This window comes from Hemiscyllium ocellatum, chromosome 49, assembly GCF_020745735.1.
Source record: "Hemiscyllium ocellatum isolate sHemOce1 chromosome 49, sHemOce1.pat.X.cur, whole genome shotgun sequence".
In the NCBI taxonomy this organism is placed as follows: domain Eukaryota; kingdom Metazoa; phylum Chordata; class Chondrichthyes; order Orectolobiformes; family Hemiscylliidae; genus Hemiscyllium; species Hemiscyllium ocellatum.
This window is the reverse complement of record NC_083449.1, coordinates 9,294,791-9,316,870: the sequence shown is the minus strand read 5'-3', so window position 1 is coordinate 9,316,870 and position 22,080 is coordinate 9,294,791. Positions and strand designations below refer to the sequence as shown.

At 47.3% G+C, this 22,080-nt stretch overlaps 1 protein-coding gene across 1 annotated transcript in view; it reads left to right on the top strand.

Annotated features, from left to right (window-relative positions):
- LOC132837099 (uncharacterized) overlaps window positions 1-22,080 on the top strand; it is a 489,878-nt gene that overhangs the window by 268,102 nt on the left and 199,696 nt on the right. Inside the window, exon 3 of the mRNA XM_060856790.1 lies at window positions 16,026-16,046. Coding sequence (XP_060712773.1) covers window positions 16,026-16,046 — 21 coding nt within the window. The remainder of the gene's footprint in view (window positions 1-16,025; window positions 16,047-22,080) is intronic.

Here is a 22,080-nt window from a genome sequence, read left to right as displayed (position 1 = left end):
CAAATGGAATGCAGCCTTTATTTTGAAGAGAGGGCATTATAAAAGTAGGGGTGCTTCTAGTAAAACTGTCCAAGTCGCTAGTCAGACCATACCTGGGATATAAAGTTTTGGAGGTCCGTATCTGAGGAATGATAAGCTGGGTATTGGAGGCAGTTCAGAGAAGGTATGATCTCAGCTACAGAGGGACTGTCTAATGAGGAACTAGTTTGGACTTGTCCGATGAAGGTGTAGGTTAGGATTGTCCTGATTGAAGTTTAGAAGAAGAGGCAACCTTACTGAAGATTCTTCAAGGGACTTCACAGGGGAAATTCAGAGAGAAGTTGTGTCCCCTTGTATGGGTGAGTCTGGGATCAGAAGGGCATTGTCTCAGAACAAAAGGGGGCACCCACTGAAGACGGAGGTGAGGAGGAATTTCTTCATGCCAAGGAGAATGAATCTGTGGAATTCTTGACATCAGAGGACAGTCGAGGCTGGATCATGAAATATATTCAAGGCTGAAATTCTTAACCAGAAAGGAACATTGAGGGCTATGGGGAGACAATAAAAGTTGAAGATAATCAGATCAGCCACAATCTTGTTGAACAGTGGAACAGACTTGATGAGCTGAATGACCTAGTTCTGTTCCTATAGTCATATGGAGCCCATTCCTAGATGATATATTCTTGTGTTTCCTTTCTGACAGAGCAATGCAAAACTATTTTGAAACATATTACCTTCTTCTTTCCTCTTCGCTTGAACAACAGAGTACACAAAATCACCAGAAATGGAGCCACTGGCATCTAAAACAAAGAACACAATTTTTAAGTTTCAAGAAATAACTAGTGCAGGATTCTGGAGATCTGAGACCAATACAGAGCAGTGGAGAAACTCAGCAGGTAGCCTCTACTATTAAGTATATAAGTCTTGCCCTTCTTTGTGTTACCAAAATGTTTGAACTTGCATTTACTTTCCACTCCTCAGTCCATTGACCAAAATGATCGAGGTTTCTTAGTAATCTTGCATTATCTTCCTCACTGCTGACTCGATCACCAATTTTGGTGCCATCTGCAAATGTACAGACCACGTTTCCCAAATCGTTTTCATACATATGACAAACAATAGCAGACCAAGCACTGATCCCTACTTTTACCAGCAGCCAAACAAGGAAACGTATCCTTTGTCTCTCATGAGATCTGTCACAAACTGACCTCTGCTGGGTTGGGAATTGGAGATGTCCTGAACTCGTTCTTTCTGATGGAGTTTGCAAACAGCAAACAGAAGCAGGAAAGCAATGAGGAGAACAGCAGCAACAGCAGAACCTCCGACCAGCAAGGCAAAACTCCCAGGGGGATCTGGAACACAGAATCGTGAAATGAAAGATCACTCTGACTGTTGCAAAGTCACTAAATTTAACATGCTCAGTGACAGAGTAGGGAACCGATTCTATTCAAATAGCAGAGCGTGCTGGGAGGGCCAGATGTATACGTAGGACCTCAACTGATTTTAGTCAAGGATAGTTTAATGGTGGCTGAAAGAACTTTTCACGATAACTCGACTACTGAGGTAGTGTGAGCTACAGGAGAAACAGGAGACGAGAGGTCATACTGCTTCGAGTTTTTTTTATCAGCCTCTGCAGAGTTCCAGGGAGGTGGAAGAGAGGATTAGCAAAATTATTCAGGAGAGGAGTGAAAGGAACAAAGTGGTCATTATGGGGGACTTTAACTTCCCCAATGTTGAATGGAAATGCTATAATTCTAGTATGTCGGATGGATCAGTTTTTGTTCAATGTATACAGGAGGGTTTCCTGACACAGTATGTTGAAGGGCCGACAAGAGGGTAGGCCACACTGGATCTGGGGCTTGGTATTGAGCCAGGCCAGGTGTTTGGTTTAGTTGTAGGGGAACATTTTGGAGAGAGTGACCATAATTCAGTTATGTTTAGTTTAGTGATGGAAAGAGAAAAGTACATGCCACAGGTTCAGAGTTATCCATGGGGTAAGGGCAATTATAATGCGAGTAGGCAAGAATTAGGATGCATAGAATGGGGTAGCAAAATGCAGGGGATGCAGACAATGGAAATGTGGAGCTGGTTTAAGGAACAGATATTGCGTGTCCTTGATAGGTATGTCCCTGTCAGGCAGGGAAGAAGTGATAAGATAAGCGAACTGTGGTTTACTACAGAAATTGCATCTCTTCTTCAGCAGAAGAAGGAGGCTGATGTGTTGATGAGGCAGGATGGTTCAGGTGAGGTGATGGAGAGTTACAGATCAGCTAGGAAGGATTTAAAGAGAGAGTTAAGAAGAGCAAAGAGAGGACATGAGCAGTCTTTAGCAAATAGAATAAAGGAGAACCCTAAAGTTTTCTACAGGTACGTGAGGAATAAAAGGATGATTCGCGTAGGAATAAGGCCAGTCAAAGACAGAAGTGGGAAGTTGAGTGTGAAACCCTTTGGAGATCAGAGAGGGGCTAAACGAACATTTCTCATTGGTGTTCACTCAGGAAAAGGAGAATATTGTAGAGGACAAGAATGATGTACGAGATATTAGACTAGAAAGGATCAAGGTTAGTTACAAACAGATGTTAGCAATTCTAGAAGGAGTGAAAGTAGATAAGTACCCTGGCCTGGATGGGATTTATCCAAGGATTCTCTGGGAAGCTAGGGAGGAGATAGCAGAGCCTTTTGGTTTTGATATTTGAGTCATCATTGTCTACAGGTTTAGTACCAGAGAACTGGAGGATTGCAAATGTTGTGTCCTTGTTCAAGAAGGGCAGTAGAAGTAACCCAGGTAATTATAGACTAATGAGCCTTACATCTATTGTTGGGAAGGTTTTGGATAGGATTATAAGAGATTAGGATTTATAATCATCTAGCAAGCAACAATTTGATTTCAGACAGAAAACATGGTTTCGTCAAGGACAGGTCGTGTCTCACAAACCTCATTGATTTTTTTTTGAGAAGGTGACCAAGCATGTAGATGAGGGTAGGGCAGTTGACATGGTATACATAGACTTCAGTAAAACCTTTGATAAGGTTCCACATGGTAGGCTGTTGGAGAAAATGCAGAGGCACGGGATTGAGGGCAATTTAGCAGTTTGGATTAGAAACTGGCTTTCTGAAAGAAGACAGCGAGTGGTAGTTGATGGAAAATATTCACCCTGGAGTCCAGTTACTAGTGGTGTGCCACAAGGATCTGTTTTGGGACCACTGCTGTTTGTGATTTTTTTTTTATAAATGACTTAGACGCAGGCGTAGGTGGATGGATTAGTAAATTTGCAGATGGCACTAAAGTCAATGGAACATAGAACATAGAACAATACAGCACAGAACAGGCCCTTCGGCCCACGATGTTGTGCCGAACATCTATCCTAGAATAAGCACCCATCCATGTACCTATCCAATTGCCGCTTAAAGGTCGCCAATGATTCTGACTCTACCACTCCCACGGGCAGCGCATTCCATGCCCCCACCACTCTCTGGGTAAAGAACCCCCACCCCTGACATCTCCCCTATACCTTCCACCCTTCACCTTAAATTTATGTCCCCTTGTAACACTCTGTACCCGGGGAAAAAAGTTTCTGACTGTCTACTCTATCTATTCCTCTGATCATCTTATAAACCTCTATCAAGTCACCCCTCATCCTTCGCCATTCCAACGAGAAAAGGCCGACAACTCTCAACCTATCCTCGTACGACCTATTCTCCATTCCAGGCAACATCCTGGTAAATCTTCTCTGCACCCTCTCTAAAGCCTCTTCAAATGTGGCCTAACCAAAGCCCTGTACAGCTGCAACATCACTTCACGACTCTTGAATTCAATCCCTCTGCTAATGAACGCTAATACACCATAGGCCTTCTTACAAGCTCTATCCACCTGAGTGGCAACTTTCAAAGATCTATGTACATAGACCCCAAGATCCCTCTGTTCTTCCACCTGACTAAGAACCCTACCGTTAACCCTGTATTCCGCATTCTTATTTGTTCTTCCAAAATGGACAACCTCACACTTGGCAGGGTTGAACTCCATCTGCCACTCCTCAGCCCAGCTCTGCATCATATCTAAGTCCCTTTGCAGCCAACAACCGCCCTCCTCACTGTCCACAACTGCACCAATCTTCGTATCATCTGCAAATTTACTGACCCACCCTTCGACTCCCTCATCCAAGTCATTAATAAAAATTACAAACAGCAGAGGACCCAGAACTGATCCCTGCAGAACTCCACTTGTAACTGGGCTCCAGGCTGAATATTTACCATCTACCACCACTCTCTGACTTCGACCGGTTAGCCAGTTTTCTATCCAATTGGCCAAATTTCCCTCTATCCCATGCCTCCTGACTTTCCGCATAAGCCTACCATGGGGAACCTTATCAAATGCCTTACTAAAATCCATGTACACTACATCCACTGCTCTACCCTCATCCAGATGCTTGGTCACCTCCTCAAAGAATTCAATAAGACTTGTAAGGCAAGACCTACCCTTCACAAATCCATGCTGGCTGTCCCTAATCAAGCAGTGTCTTTCCAGATACTCATAAATCCTATCCCTCAGTACCCTTTCCATTACTTTGCCTACCACAGAAGTAAGACTAACTGGCCTGTAATTCCCGGGCTTATCCCTATTCCCTTTTTTGAACAGGGGCACAACATTCGCTCCTCTCCAGTCCCCTGGTACCACCCCCGTTGACAGTGAAGACGAAAAGATCATTGCCAACGGTATGCAATTTCCTCTCTTGCTTCCCACATAATCCTAGGATATATCCCGTCAGGCCCGGGGGACTTGTCTATCCTCAAGTTGTTCAAAATGTCCAACACATCTTCCTTCCTAACAAGTATCTCTTCTAGCTTACCAGTCCGTTTCACACTCTCCTCTTCAACAATATGGTCCCTCTCGTTCGCAAATACTGAAGCAAAGTACTCATTCAAGACCTCTCCTATCTCTTCCGACTCAATACACAATCTCCCACTACTGTCCTTGATCGGACCTACCCTCATTCTCGTCATTCTCATGTTTCTCACATACGCATAAAATGCCTTGGGGTTATCCTTGATCCTATCTGCCAAGGATTTTTCATGCCCTCTCTTAGCTCTCCTAATCCCTTTCTTCAGGTCCCTTCTGGCTATCCTGTATCCCTCCACTGCTCTGTCTGAACCCTGTTTCCTCAACCTTATGTAAGCCTCCTTCTTCCTCTTTACTAGACATTCAACCTCCCTCGTCAACCAAGGCTCCCTCACACGACCATTTCTTTCCTGCCTGATAGGTACATACATATCAAGTACATGTCGTATCTGCTCCTTGAAGAAGTTCCACATTTCCACCACATCCTTCCCTGACAGCCTATGCTCCCAACTTATGCTCCTCAAATCCTGTCTTACAGCATCGTAATTTCCCTTCCCCGAATTGTAAAATCTATCCTGTTGTGCGCACCTATCTCTCTCCATAACCAAGGTGAAAGTCACAGAATTGTGGTCACCATCACCAAAATGTTCACCCACTAACAAGCCCATCACTTGTCCCGGTTCATTACCGAGTACCAAATCCAATATGGCCTCCCCTCTGGTTGGACAATCTGGTTGGAGTAGTGGACAGTTTGGAAGAATGTTACAGGTTGTAGGTGGACTTGGATAAACTGCAGAATTGGGCTGAGAGGTGGCAAATGGATTTCAGTGCAACTAAATGTGAGGTGATTCACTTTGGGAAGAATAACAGCAAGACAGAGTACAGGGTCAATAGAAATATTCTTGGTAGTGTGGATGTACAGAGGGATCTTGGAGTCCATGTACATAGATCCCTGAAAGTTGTCACCCAGGTTGATAGTGCTGTTAAGAAGACAGACAGCATGTTAGACTTCAGTGGTAGAGGGATTGAGTTCCAGAGCTGCAATATCATACTGCAACCATACAAAACGCTAATGCAGCCATACTTAGAATATTGTGTACAGTTCTGTTCGGCATATTTTGGGAAGGATGTGAAAGCATTGGGGAGGGTGCAGAGGAGATTTACCAGGATGCTGCCTGGTCTGGAGGGAAGATCTTATGAGGAACAGCTGAGAGACTTGGGTCTGTTCTCATTGGCAAGAAGAAGGCTAAGAGGGGCTTTGATAGAGACACACCAAATGATCAGAGGATTAGATGAGGTAGACAGTGAAAGTCTTTTTCCAAGGATGATGATGTCAGCTTGTACAAGGGGCCATAACTACAAATTTGAGTGTTGATAGATTTAAGACAGACGTCAGAGACAGGTTCTTTATTCAGAGAGTGGTAAGGGTGTGGAATGCCCTACCTGCTGATGTAGTCAACTCAGCCAATGTAACTAAGCCACATTAGGGAGACTTAAACAATCCTTGGATAAGCACGTGTATGATGATGGAATAGTGTAGGGGGACGAGCTGAGAATAGTTCACAGGTCGGCGCAACATTGAGGGCTGAAGGGCCTGTCCTGCGCTGTATTGTTCTTAAGATTAGACTTACAGTGTGGAAACAGGCCCTTCGGCCCAACAAGTCCACACCGACCCGCCGAAGCGCAACCCACCCATACCCCTACATATACCCCTTACCTAACACTACAGGCAATTTAGCATGGCCAATTCACCTGACCCGCACATCTTTGGACTGTGGGAGGAAACCGGAGCACCCGGAGGAAACCCACGCAGACACGGGGAGAATGTGCAAACTCCACACAGTCAGTCGCCTGAGGCGGGAATTGAACCCAGGTCCCTGGCGCTGTGAGGCAGCAGTGCTAACCACTGTGCCACCGTGCTATGTTCTATATCCAGCCCAATTTAGGATGTGGCCCAGTGTGACATCTAGCCTAGTTTAGAATGAGGCCCAACTAAGGATGATGTCCAGTTTAGGTGAGGCAGATTTACTAAGGGACCCACTTTACATTTGGGCCAAGTTTACAATCTGGACAAAATGTGTGGGAGACCCAGTTTACGGTACGGCTCACTTTGGAATGTGGCCCAGTTTAGGGTGGGGCTCACTTAGGGATGTGGCTGAGTTTAGGGTGAGGCCCAGTTTGGAATGCGGCCCAGTTTAGGGTGCGGCCCAATTTGGAATTTGGCCCAGTTTAGTTTGAGGCCCAGTTTGGAATTTGGTCCAGGTTAGGGTGAGGCCCACTTTGGGATGTGACCTAGTTTAGGTTGACGCCCACTTTGGGATGTGGCCCAGTTTAGAGTGAGTCCAAATATGGGATGTGTCCAATCTATAATGAATGCAGTTTGTGATGTAGCCCAATGTAGGGTGAGGCCTGGTTGGGGATATGGCCCAGCTTAGGCTGAAGCCCAGTTTGGGATATGGCACAGTTTAGAATGAGACTCACTTTGGGATGTAACCCAGTTTAGGGTGAGGCCCAGTTTGGAATGTTGCTCACTTCAGGGTGAGGCACAATTTGAGATGTAGCCCAGTTTAGGATAAGGCCTTGTTTGGAATATGGCCCATGTTAGGGTGCGGCCCAGTTTGGGATGTGTCACAGTTTAGAATGAGACCAATTTGGAATGTGGCCAATTGTTAGTGTGCAGTCTAATTTGGGATGTTGCCCAATTTAGGTTGAGGTACAGTTTGTGATGTGCCTCTGTTTAGGGTGAGGATCAGTTTCGGAGGTGACTCAGTTTACGATGAGGACCAGTCTGGGATGTGGCCCAGGTTAGGATAAGGCCTCATTTGGGATGTGGCCCAATTTAGGGTGAGTCCCAGTTCAAGATGAGGTCCAGTTTAGTATGAGGCCTGGTTTGGGATGAGACACACTTTTGGACGAGGCACGGTTTATACTGAGTCCCAATCTAAGATGGGCCTGGTCTCCGATGAGGGTCAATTTTGGATGATACCCAGCTTTGTATGAGGTGCAGTTTAGGATGAGGCCTAGTGTAATATCTGACCCAATTTAGGAGGAGGCCAAGTGTGACATCTGGCCCTGTTTAGAAGGAAGCACAGTGTATGATGAAGTCCAGTTTAGGATGAGGTCAAACTTACGAATGGGTGCACTTTACATTTGGGCCAAAATTACGATCTAAAAAAAAAAATTCTGCGAGGCTCACCTTACACTCAGGCACAGATTGGGATGTGGCCCAGTTTATATTGATGCCCAGTTTCGGATGTAGCCTAGTTCAGGGGGAGGCCCAGTTTGGGATCTGGCCCAGTTTAAGGTGAGATCCAGTTTGAGTTGTGGCCCAGTTTAGGGTGAGGCCCACCCAGTTTGGAATGCAGCCCAGTTTAGAGTGAGGTCCCATTTTGGGATGTGGCCCAGTTTAAGTTGAGGCGCAATTTGGAATGTGGCTCAGTTTAGAATGAGAATCCAATATGAGATGTGACCTAGTTTAGTGTGAGGCCCAGTCTCTGATGCGGCCCAGTTTAGATTGAGTCCCAGTTTAGGATGTGGCTCAGTTTAGAGTGAGATCCAGTTTGGGATGTGACCTCGCTTAGGGTGATGCCAAATTTGGGATGTGGCCTAGTCTCGGATGTGGCCCAATTTAGGGTGAGGCCCAGTTTCGTGTGAGGCCCAGCATAGAATGTGTCCCAGTCTATAATGAAGCTCAGTTTGTGATGTGGCCCAGTTTAGGATAAGGCTTCATTTGGGATATGTCCCAGTTTAGGGTGAGTCTAGATTAGAGTGGTGCTGGAAAAGCACAGCAGGTCAGATAGCATCTGAGGAGCATGATGATGAAAGCCCTTCATCATCATTCCTGATGAAGGGCTTTTACCCAACCGTCGATTTTCCTGATCCTCGGATGCTGCCTGTCCTGCTGTGCTTTTCCAGCAACACTGAATCTAGACTCTAATTTTCAGCATCTGCAGTCCTCAAATTCACCCAGTTTAGGGTGAGGCCCAGTTTAGGGTGAGGCCCAGTTTAGGATGAGACCCAATTTGGAATGCGGCCCAGTTTAGGGTGAGGCCTAGTTTGGAATGCGGCCCAGTTTAGGGTGAGGCCTAGTTTGGGATGTGGCCCAGTTTAGGTTGAAGGCCAGTTTTGTATGTGGTACATTTTAGGGTGAGGCTCAGTTTGTGATGTGGTCCAGTTTAACGTGAAGCCCAATTTGGGATGTGGCCCAGTTTAGGGTGAGGCCCACTTTGGGACTACATACCCAATTTGGAATGAAGCTCAGTTTAGTTTGAGGCATATTTTGTCATGTGGCTAAGCTGAGGGTGAAGCCTAGTTTGAGATGTGGCCTAGTTTAGTGTGAGGCCCAATTTGTGATGAGGTCCAGTTTAGTATGAGGCTTTCGTTTGGGATGAGACCCACTTTTGGATGAGGCCCAGGTTAAGTTGTGGCAAGGTTTTATAGTGAGTCCCAATTTAGGATGGGCCCAGCCTCCAATGAGGCTCAATTTAAGCTGATACCCAGCGTAGAATGAGGCGCGGTTTAGGATGAGGCCCAGGGTAATATCCAGCCCGATTTAGGGTGAGGCCCATTGTGACATCTGGTCTAGTTTTAGATGGAGGCCAAGTTTAGGATGAGGTGCAGTTTAGATTAGATTAGGTTCCCTAGTGGTGAAACCCGCCCTTTGGCCCAACAAGTCCACTCCTACTCTCTGAAGGGTAACCCACCCAGACCCATTTCCTCTGACTAATGTACGTAACACCCTAAATGGTATATAGCCCATTTTAATCTGAGTCCCAGTTCAGGATGAGGCCCAGTTTTAGATGAGTTCTAGTTTAGTATGAGGCTTAGTTTGGGAAGAGATCCACTTTTGGATGAGGCCCAAGTTAAGCTGTGGTAAGGTTTATAGTGAGTCCCAGTTTAGGATGGGCCCAGTCTCTAATGAGGCTCAATTTAGATTGACGCCCAATGTAAAATGAGGTGTGGTTAAGGATGAGACCCAGTGTAATATTCGGCCCGATTTAGGATGAGGCCCAGTGTCTGAACTGGCCTAGTTTTAGAAGAAGGCTAAGTTTAGGATGCGGCCCATTTTACGAAGGGACCCACTTTACATTTGGGCCAAGTTTACAATCTGAAAAACAGATTGTCCCAGTTTGGGATGTGGCCCAGTTCAGGTTGAGGCACTCATTGGGATCTGGCCCAGTTTTGAGTGAGATTAAGTTTGGGATGTGTCTAGGTTTAGTTTGAGGCCAAGTTTGGGCTATGGCCCAGTTTAGGGTCAGCCTCACTTTGGGATGGGGGACAGTTTAGGGCGAGGCCCTCTTTGGAATTCAGCTCAGTTTAGGGCGAGGCCCAATTTAGGATGACGCCCTGTTTTTGATGAGGCCCAGTCAAGGATGAGGCCCAGTTTGGGATGAGGCCCATTTTGGGATGTGGCTTGGTTTAGAGTGAAACCCCAATTTGGGATTAGGCCCAGTTTAGGGTGAGAACCAGTTTGGGATATGGCTCAGTTCAGGATGAGGCCCAGATTAAGATGAGGTTGAGTTTAGTATGAGGCCTGGTTTGGGATAAGACCCACTTTTGGATGTGGCCCGGTTTAAGTTTTGTCATGGTTTGTACTCAGTCCCAATTTAGGATGGGCCCAATCTCCGATGAGGTGCAATTTTGGATGGCACCCAGCTTTGTATGAGGTGCAGTTTAGGATGAGGCCCACTGTAATATCTGGCACAATTTAGGATGAGGCAAAGTGTGACATCTGACCTAGTTTAAAATGAAGCACAATGTAGGATGAGGTCCAGTCGCGATGGGAGCATTCGCCGCAGCCGATTCGCCACCGCTGATTAGCCACTGCCCTTTCACTGCCGAGGACGCTTAGCCACCCCCATTGGCCGCTAAGGATGATTCACCACCACAAGTGTTTGTAACTCATTTTTATGTATAAATCAATAAAATCATATTTATTTCATCTTTTTTATCAATATGTAATTTGTATTTGTATAAATAAAGGGGACTGAGAAGTATGAAAGAACAGATGGGAGGGAAAACAATCACTACATATATATATTTCCAGTGGCGAATAGTCTCCAGAGGTCAAACAACCCCAGTGGACAAACACTGGTGACGAACCGCAGTGGCTAATCGGCAGCGCTGAATGTGCCACGGCGAATCGTCACCAATCCTGGTCCGGTTTAGGATGAGGTCAAGTTTACAAATGGGTGCACTTTACATTTGGGCCAAATTTACTATCTGAAAAAAAAATTGTGTGTGGCTCACCTTACAGTGAGCTCCAGGTTGGGATGTTGCCCATTATAGGGGGTAGCCTAATTCAGGGTGAGGCCCAGTTTGGGATGAGGCCTAGTTTAGTTTGAGATCCAGTTTCAAAATTGGCCTAGTTTAGGTTTGGAAAAGTTGGGATGTGGTCCAGTTTAGGTTGAGGCCCATTTTGGTTGACAACCTCTTTGGGCTGTGGTCTAGTTTAGTGTGAGGCCCAGTCTCAGATGCAGCCCAGTTTAGGTTAAGGCCCTGTTTGGAATGTGGCACAGTTTACAATGAGATCCCGTTTGTGATGTGGCCCAGTTTAGGGTGATGCCCTGTTGGGAAAGTGGCCCAGGTAATGGTGAGGACAAATTTGGGATGAGGCCCAATTTAGGCCCAGTTTGGGATGTATCCCAGTTTAGGGTGTGTCTAGGTCGGTGTGTTACTGGAAAAGCACTGCATGTCAGGCAGCATCTGAGTAGCAGGAAAATCAATGTTTTGGGCAAATGCCCTTCATCATCATTTCCTGATGAAGGGCTTTTGCCCAAAACGTCGATTTTTCCTGCTCCTCTGATGTGGACTGACCTGCCGTGCTTTTCCAACAACACACCAATCTAGATTCTGATCTCCAGATTCTGCAGTCCTCTATTTCACACAGTTTAGGATGAGGCCCAGCTTAGGGTGAGGCACAACTTGGAATGTGGCACAGTTTAGGCTGTGTCCGACTTTTGGATGTACATTTTAGGGTGAGACCCAGTTTGAGATGTGGCCCAGTTTAGGGTGAGGCTCACTTTTGAATATGGCCTGGTTTAGTGTGAAGCCCCAATTTGGGATGAGGCCCAGTTAAGGGTGCGGACCGGTTTCAGATGTGGCTCGGTTTAGGGTGTGGCTCACTTTGGAATGTGGACCAGTTTAGGTTGAGAGCCTGTTTGGAATGTGGTCCAGTTTTGGTTGAGGCCCACTTTCAGATGTGGTCTAGTTTAGTGTGAGGCCCAGTTTGGGATGTGGCTCAGTTTTGATTGAGGCCCACTATGGGTTATGTCCCAGTCTATAATGAATCTCAGTTTGTGATGTCGCCTAGTTTATGCTGAGTCCCTGAGTAAAAAGTGAGGTCTGCAGATGCTGGAGATCAGAGCTGAAAATGTGTTGCTGGTTAAAGCACAGCAGGTCAGGCAGCATCCAAGGGTGAATGGATGAAGGGCTCTGGCCCGAAACGTCGAATTTCCTGTTCCTTGGATGCTGCCTGACCTGCTGTGCTTTAACCAGCAACACATTTTCAGCTATAGATTAGATTACTTACAGTGTGGAAACAGGCCCTTCGGCCCAACAAGTCCACACCGACCCGCCGAAGCGCAACCCACCCATACCCCTACATTTACCCCTTACCTAACACTATGGGCAATTTAGCATGGCCAATTCACCTGACCCGCACATCTTTGGACTGTGGGAGGAAACCGGAGCACCCGGAGGAAACCCACGCAGACACGGGGAGAACGTGCAAACTCCACACAGTCAGTCGCCTGAGTTGGGAATTGAACCCGGGTCTCAGGCGCTGTGAGGCAGCAGTGCTGACCACTGTGCCACCGTGCCGCCCATATGCTGAGTCCCTGTTTGGATTATGGCCCATTGTATATTGAGGACCAGTTTGGGTTGAAGCTCAGTTTAGGGAAAGGCCCAGTTTGGGATGTGGCCCCTTTTTGGGGTGAGTCTGGTTTAGTGGTGCTGGTAAAGAACAGTATGTCAGGCAGCATCCGAGGATCAGGAAAATCGACATTTCAGGCAAAAGCTCTTTATTATCATTCCTGATGAAGGGATTTTGCCCAATTTTCCTGCTCCTTGGATGCTGCCTGGCATGTTGTGCATTTCCAGCAACACTCTAATCTCAACTTGATTTCCTGCATCTGCAGTGCTCACTTTTGCCTAGTTTAGGCTGAGTCCCAGTTCAGGATTAGGCCCAGTTTTGGATGTGGGACAGTTTAGGGTGAGGACCAGTTTATGATGTGGCCCATTATAATGTGAGACCTAGTTTGGAATGTGGCCCAGTGTAGGATGAGGCCCACTTTGGGAGGTGGCCTACATTACAGTGAAGACCCAATTTGGGATGAAGCCCACTTTAGGGTGAGGCACAGGTGAGATGTGACCCAGTTTAGGAAAAGGCCTCGATTGGCATGTGGTCCAGTTCAGGATGTGGCCCAGTTTAAGGTGAGGTTCAGTTTAGTATGAGGTTTGGTTTTTGATGAGGCCCAGTTTATGTGGTGCAAAAGTTTATGGTGAGTCCTAATTTAGGATGGGCCCAGTCTCCGATGAGGCTCAATTTGGAATGACACCCAGCATAAATGAGGTGCAGTTTAGAATAAGTCCCAGTGTAATATCTGGTCCAATTTACAATGAGGCCCAGTGTGACATTTGGCCGAGTTTACTATGAGGCATAGTTTAGGAAGAGGTCTAGTTTAGGATGAGGTCAACTTTGCGAATGGGTGCACTTACATTTGGGCCAAAATTACGATCTAAAAAAAAATTGTGTGAGGCTCACCTTACAGTGAGGCCCAGGCTTGGATGTTGCCCAGTTTATCTTGATGCCCAGTTTAGGATGTAGCCTGGTTCAGGGTGAGGCCCAGTTTGTGATCTGGCCCAGTTTCGTGTGAGATTCAGTTTGGGCTGTGACCCAGTTTAGGGTGAGTCTCACTTTGGGATGTGGCATAGTTTAGAGTGATCCCCATTTTGGATTGGGCCCAGTTTAGGGTGAGGCGCTATTTGGGATGTGGCCCAATTTAGGTTGAGGCCCTGTTTTGAAAGTGGCCCAGTTTGGAATGTGGCCCAGTTTTGATTGAGACCCAATTTGGGATGTGGCCTAGTTTAGTGTCAGGTCCAGTCTCAGATGCCACCCACTTTAAGTTGAATTCCTCCGCCTCCGCCACATCTGCTCCCAGGAGGACCCAATTCCTCCTCCTCCACCGCATCTGCACCCAGGAAGAACAATTCCACTACCGAACAACTCAAATGGCCTCCTTCTTCAAAGACCGCAATTTCCCCTCTGGCGTGGTCGACGATGCTCTCCTCCACTTCCTGCACCTCTGCCCTTGAACTCCGCCCCTCCAATTGCCACCAGGACAGAACCCCACTGGTCCTCACCTTCCACCCCACCAACCTCCCGGATACATCGTATCATCCTCCGTGGCTGAACACTTTAGCTCCCCCTCCCACTCTGCCAATGACATGCACGTCCTTGGCCTCCTCCATCGCCAGACCCTGGCCGCATGACGCCTGGAGAAAGAGCACCTCATCTTCCGCCTGGCAGTCCTCCAACCACATGGGATGAATGTAGATTTCCCCAGCTTTCTCATTTCTCCTCCACCCACCTTATCTCAGTCTCAACCCTCGGATTCAACACTGCCCTCTTGACCTGCAGTCTTCTTCCTGACCTCTCTGCCCTCAGCCCCTCTCCGGCCTATCACCCTCACCTTCGCCTCCTTCCACCTATCATATTCCTAGCGCCCCTCTCCCAAATTCCTTCCTTTTATCTCAGCCCGCTTGGCACACCAGCCTCATTCCTGAAGAAGGGCTTATGCATGAAACGTCGATTCCCCTGCTCCTCGAATGCTGCCTCGTCTGCTGTGTTTTTCCAGCCCCGCATATTTCAACTCTGGTACTCCAGCAGTCCTCATTTTCTCTCAGTTTAGGTTGAGGCCCAGTTTGGAATGTGGCACAGTTTAGAGTGAGATCCAGTTTGGGATGTGGCCCAGTTTAGGGAGAGCCTCAGTTGGGAATCTGTTCCCTGTCTACAATTAGGCTCAGTTTGCGATGTGGCCCGGTTTAGGGTGAGGCCCTGTTTGGAAAGTGGCCCATGGTAATGGTGAGGACAAGTTTGGGATGAGGCTCAATTTAGGGAGAGGCCCAGTTTGGGATGTGACCCAGTTTCAGATAAGGCCTCGTTCGGGATGTAGCCCAGTTTAGGGGGAGTCTAGATTAGAGTGGTGTGGAAAAGCACAGCATGTCAGGCAGCATCCGAGTACCAGGAAAATTAATGTTTTGGGCAAATGCCCTTCATCGTCAATTCCTGAGGAAGGGCTTTTGCCCAAAATGTCGATTTTTCCTGCTCCTCAGGTGTGGACTGACCTGCCATTCTTTTCCAGCAACACTCCAAGCTAGACTCTGATCTCCAGCATCTGCAGTCCTCACTTTCACCCAGTTTAGGATGAGTCACAGTTTGGGATATGGCCCTTTTTAGGCTGAGTCCAATTTTGGATGAGGCCCAGTTTATGTGGTGCAAAAGTGTATAGTGAGTCCTAATTTAGGATGGGCCCAGTCTCCAATGCGGCTCAATTTGAAATGACACTTAGCGTAGAATGAGGTGCAGTTTAGGATGAGTCCCAAGGTAATATCTGGCCCAATTTACAATGAGCTGAAAATGTGTTGCTGGTTAAAGCACAGCAGGTCAGGCAGCATCCAAGGAACAGGAAATTCGACGTTTCGGGCCAGAGCCCTGCATCAGGAATTCCTGATGCAGGGCTCTGGCCCGAAACGTCGAATTTCCTGTTCCTTGGATGCTGCCTGACCTGCTGTGCTTTAACCAGCAACACATTTTCAGTTCTGATCTCCAGCATCTGCAGACCTCACTTTTTACTCAATTTACAATGAGGCCTAATGTGACATTTGGCCTAGTTTAGTATGAAGCACAGTTTAGGAAGAGGTCCAGTTTAGGATGAGGTGAACTTTACAAATGGAAGCACTTTACATTTGAGCCAAAATTACAATCCGAAAAAAAATTTGTGTGAGGCTCACCTTACAGTGAGGCAGAGGTTGAGATGTTGTCCAGTTTATGTTGATGCCCAGTTTAGGATATAGCCTGGTTCAGGGTGAGGCCCAGTTTGGGATCTGGCCCAGTTTTGAGTGAAATTGAGTTTGGGTCAGTTTAGGGTGAGTCTCACTTTGGGATGTGGTGTAGTTTTGGGTGAGCCCCAGTTTGGATTCGACCCAGTTTACGATCTGGAAAAAGTTTGTGGGAGGCTCACCTTACAGCAAGGCCCAGTTTGGAATGTCACCCAGTTCAGGGTGTGGCCCAGTTTGGGATGTAGCCGAATACAGGATGACACCCAATTTTTGATGCAGCCCGGTCAAGGGTGATGCACAGAATAGGATGTGACCCAGTTTGGTGTGAGGCACACTTTGGGATGTGTCCTATGGTTGTGTGAGGCCCCAGTTTGTGATGTGGCTCAGTCTAGGGTGAAGACCAGTATGAGATGTGGCTCAGGTTAGGGTGAGGTGCAGTTTGGGATGTGGCCCAGTTTAGGATAAGGCCTCGTTTGTGATGTGGCCTAGTTTAGGGTAAGAGCTGAAAATGTGTTGCTGGTTAAAGCGCAGCAGGTCAGGCAGCATCCAAGGAACAGGAAATTTGACGTTTCGGGCATAAGCCCTTCATCCCAGTTTGGGATATGGGCCACTTTAGCCTGAGTCCCAGTTCAAGATGAGGCCCAGTTTAGTATGAGGCCTGGTTTGGGATGAGACCCACTTTTGGATCAGGCCCAATTTATGTGGTGGAAAGGTTTTATAGTGAGTCCCAACTTCAGATGGGCCCAGTCTCCAATGAGGCTCAAGTTAGGATGACACCCAGTGTAGAATGAGGTGCAGTTTAGGATGGATCCCAAGGTAATATCTGGCCCAATTTAGGTAGAGGCCCAGTGTGACATTTGGCCCAGTTGTGAATGAGGTCCAGTTTAGGATGTGATCTAGTTTATGAAGTGGCCCACTTTACATTTGAACCAACTTTATGATCTGATGAAAAATTGTTTGAGGCTCAGCTTACAGTGAGACCCAGGTTGGGATGTGGCCAAGTTTACGGTGAGGCTCACGTTTGGCATGTGGTCCAGTTTAGTGAGATGCCCAGTTTAGGATGTAGCCTATTTCAGGGTGAGGCCTAATTTGGGATGTAGCCCAGTTTCGGGTGAGATCCAGTTTGGCCTGTGGGCCAGTTTAGGCTGAGGCTTATTTTGGGATGTGGCCCTATTTAGGGTGTGGCCTTATTTGGGATTTTCTAGGAGAAAGTGAGGACTGCAGATGCTGGAGATCAGAACTGAAAATGTGTTGCTGGAAAGGTGCAGCAGGTCAGGCAGCATCCAAGGAGCAGGAGAATCGATGTTTCCGGCATGAGCCCTCCTTCAAGAATGAGTAGAGTGTGCCAAGCAGGCTAAGATAGAAGGTAGGGAGGAGGGACTTGAGGGAGGGGCATTGGAAATGTGATAGGTGGAAGGAGGTTAAGGTGAAGGTGATAGGTCAGAGTGAGGGTGGGGGCGGAAAGGTCAGAAAGAAGATTGCAGGTTCAGAAGGTGGTGCTGAGTTCGAGGGTTGGGACTGAGACAAGGTTGGGGGAGGAGAAATGAGGAAACTGGAGAAATCTGAGTTCATCCCTTGTGGTTGGTGGGTTCCTAGGCGGAAGATGAGGCGCTCTTCCTCCAGCCGTCGTGTTGCTATGGTCTGACCTGCATGTCCTTGGTGGAATGGGAGGGGGAGTTGAAGTGTTGAGCCACGGTGTGGTTGGGTTGGTTGGTCCAGGTGTCCCAGAGGTGTTCTCTGAAACATTCCGCAAGTAGGCGGCCTGTCTCCCCAGTATAGAGGAGGCCACATCGGGTGTAGTGTATGCACCCAATTCCTTCGTCTCCGCCGCATCTGCTCCTAGGAGGACCAGTTCCAATACAGAACAACCCAGATGGCCTCCTTCTTCAAAGACGGCAATCTCCCCCCAGACGTGATTGATGATGCTCTCCACTGCATCTCCTCCACTTCCCGCTCCTCCGTCCTTGAGCGCCCCCCCTCCAATTGCCACCAGGACAGAACCCCACTGGTCCTTACATACCACCCCACCAACCTCCATATACATCATATCATCCGTCGTCATTTCTGCCACCTCCAAAGTGACCCCGCCACTCGGGATGTATTTCTCTCCCCTCCTCTATCAGCATTCTGAAAAGAACACTCCCTCCGTGACTCCCTTGTCAGGTCCACACCCCCCCACCAACCCAACCTCCACTCCCGGCACCTTCCCCTGCAACCGCAAGAAATGCAAAACTTGCGCCCACACCTCCTCCCTCACTTCCCTCCAAGGTCCCAAGGGATCCTTCCATATCAGCCACAAATTCATCTGCAACTCCACACACATCATTTACTGCATCCGCTGCACCCAATGTGGCCTCCTCTATGTTGGGGAGACAGGCCATCTACTTGCAGAACGTTTCAGAGAACACCTCTGGGACACCCGGACCAACCACCCCGTGGCTCAACACTTCAGCTCCCCCTCCCACTCCACCAAGGACATGCAGGTCCTTGGACTCCTCCATTGCCAGACCATAGCAACATGACGGCTGGGGGAAGAGCGACTCATCTTCCGCCTAGGAACCCTCCAACCACAAGGGATGAACTCAGATTTCTCCAGTTTACTCATTTCCCCTGCCCTCACCTTGCTTCAGTACCACCTTTCTAACCTGCAATCTTCTTGCTGACCTCTCCGCCCCCACCCCCACTTTGGCCTCTCACCCTCACCTTAAATTCCTTCCACCTATCGCATTTCCAACGCCCCTCTCCAAGTCCCTCCTCCCTACCTTTTATCTTAGCCTGCTTGGCACACTCTCCTCATTCCTGAAAAAGGGCTCATGCCCGAAACATTGATTCTCCTGCTCCTTGAATGCTGCCTGACCTGCTGTGTTTTTCCAGCAAAACAGTTTCAGCTCATTTGGGATTTGGCCCAGTTTAGGGTGCGGCCCAGTTTGAGTTGTGGCCCAGTTTAGATTGAGGCTAAATTTGGGATGTGGCGTAATTTAATGTGAGACCCAGCCTCCAATTTGGCCCAGTTTAGAACGTTGCCCAGTATGGCTTATATCCCAGTCTATAATGAAGCTCAGTTTGTGATGTGGCCCAGTTCAGGTTTTACCCTACTTTGGGATGTGGCCCAGTTTAGGGTGAAGCACAGTTTGTGATGTGACCCAGTTTAGGGTGAGGCTTAGTTTGGGTTGTGGCCCTGTTTAGAGCAAGGCCCAGTTTTGTATGTGGTACAGTTTAGGGTGAGATCCATTTTGTAATGTCACCCAGTTTAGTGTGAGGCCCAGTTTGGAATGTGGCCCAGTTTATGGTGACGCCAAATTTGGAATGTGGCCCAGTTTAGGGTGAGGCCCAGTCTTGTATCCAACGTGGGTAATCTCTTTGGACTTGTTGTGTCCTGAAACTCGTTCACAGATCAGTCATTTAACTGACTGAAATGTGGACAGGATCAAAGGACTGAATGGCGTCCTCTTTTTCTCAATATCTTCTGGTCCTGATGGTCAACATTAAAATCCGGGAAGCCTGAGAATTCCCTTCCTTGGTGCATCGCAGTGTGCATCACCATGCCCCTTGCGACTCGATGAATGGATGAGCGTGGAGTATGATATTTTGTGTGGTCTCTCTGCAAAAGGAATGTTGTTGATACAGCGTACATACATCAACATTTATGTACCAATGGTCACCATGTCCAATGGTTAACATGAAAAAACATTCCAAATTTGTCACTGGTACAATCCCTCAGTTTTACTGCCAACTCTTCCACCAAAGTTGTAAGATTTAATCTTGTAAAGTTGTTTTTATACCATGAAGCCTTTATAAATCTGTTGTTGCACTGACACTGCAGAGTGAACCACTCCCCTTCTTTGCTGACACCATCCCTGGGATTTGTTATGATAACCTCTGCAGATTGGCCTGCAGAACAACAATGACAGTCATTTCTAATGAGTGAAACTTCACTGAAGCCTTTCACTCTTAATCATAGTTCAGGCCTTTGGTTTTTGTGTCTGATGCAAAATCTGCATTTTGTAGTTTAATCAGTGTTTCTCCTCCCCAAAGCCTGACCATCATTGACAAGGCACAACTCAGGAGCCAGGGGAATACTCCCCACTTGTCTTGATAGGTGCAGCTCCAACAATATTCAAGACACTCAACACCATCCAGGGAAAAGCAGTTCCTGCACCACATCCATGAACACCCATTCCCTCCTCCACTGACACTCAGTAGCAACAGTGTGTACCATTGACAAGGTGTTCTGCTGAAATTCACCCAAGATCCTGAGAGAGCAACTTCCAAACCCATAGCAACTTCCATCCAGAAGGATATATGGGAACACCATCCCCTGCAAATACCCCTCTGAGCCACTCACCATTCTGATTTGGAAATACATCAGCTGAGCGTTCAGTGTTGCTGGGTCAAAATCATAGAATTCCCTCTTTAAGGCAATTGTTGGTCTACCTATAGCATGTGGACTGCGGTGGTTAATGAAGACAGCTCACCATCACCTTCTCAAGGGGGCAACCAGGGAAGGGAAAAATTAATGATGTGCCCAGCCAGTGACACCCATATCCCATAAACAGAAATGATCTTCAATGGGACTCCATTTCCACAAGGACTGTGCAGGGGTCACTCTTACCAATATGGTATGGGGTAGATGCATCTACAGCTGGCAGTTGGTAAGGATGAGGTCATGTTGTTATTCCCTCTTGTTGGTTCCCACACCACCTGCTGAAGACCCAGTCTAACAGCTATGTTCTTTAAGACCCGACCAGCTCGATCAGTAGTGCTTCTGCTGAGCCAGTCTTCGTGGTGGACACTGAAATCCTCCACCCAAGTTAGACTTTGTGCCCTTGCCATCCTCAGAAATTCCTCAAAGTGTTGTTTATCATGGAGGAATACCGATTCATCAGCTGAGGGAGGACGATATGTGGTATTCAGCAGGAGGTTTCCTTGCCCATGTTTAACCTGAAGCCATGAGACCTCATGTTGTCCATAGTCAATGTTGAGGACTCGCCGTGTACCTCCCTCGGGACTGTATTCCATTGTGCAGCCACCTCTGCTGGGTGTGTCCCACTGCGGGACAGGACATATCCAGGGATGGTGATGGTGATGTCTGGGACATTATCTGTAAGATATGATTAAGTGAGTACGATGATGACTCTCCCAGTTCTGGTACTAGCCCCCAGATGTTAGTGAGGAGCTCTCTGCAGGGTCGATAGGGTTGTATCTGCCATTGTCTTTTCCTGTTTCCAGGTTGATACTGGGTTATCTGTCTGGTTTCAATTCATTGTTGATACTTCAGAGTGATGAATATAACTAAATAGTTAGCTCAGCCATTTCAAAGGGCAGTTAAAGGTCAACTGATGAACGGTTACAGGACTCAGCATGTTAACGCTGTTTTTTATTCTCTCTCTCTACACGTACTGAGTTCCTCCAGTATTTTCTGTGTTTATAACCTGTATCATTAAGATTTTTTCTCTCTCTCTCCAAAGATGCCGCGAGACCTGCGGAGTTTCTCTAGTAGATTCTGTATTTATAATCTGTAAAGTTAGCTCTGTTTTTTTCTCTCTCTCTCCATAGATGATGCTGGGCCTGCTGAGTTCCTCCAGTGTTTTCGGTGTTTATAACCTGTAACGTTAAATCTATTCCACGTTCTTTGTCCCCTATCCCTTTAATACCTTAGCAATTGCAATTTCTCTCAGATTGAAAACTAACATCTGATTCAGCCTACACTGGATTTTTGGTGAGAGTTCCAAACATCTCCCTCCTTTTGTGTGTAAATCGTGCAACGTAACGTTTTAAACATACCGTGTACCTCCGGGTGTGAAACCCTTCTTACTGTTAAAAGAAACGATAGAGAATTGGCCGTCACGCCTACAAAAGTTCTCATTTTCCATTTTAAACTCTGTGAGATGATGCGATCATGTGTTATTTGCTTAAAGAGGAATGTGCTGTTTGAAATCCTGCAGCCACGGGTTTTGGGGCAGCATTTCTGTTTATCAAAGGGATGCACTGTTTGTTTTTACCTTGAGTTTGTACGTTTGCATTGGAAGTACCACTGCCCGTGAGAAAATGATGCTCTCTATTTCAGGGACGCCACAGATCCGATGTCCATATGGAAAGCTGAGACCAGAATGTCAGAATGGAACCGTGGATTACTTTACAAAGGAGAATAGAAGAGGAAGTGGGAGATTTTAACCCAGATGTGGTGGGGAAGTGTCCTGGGG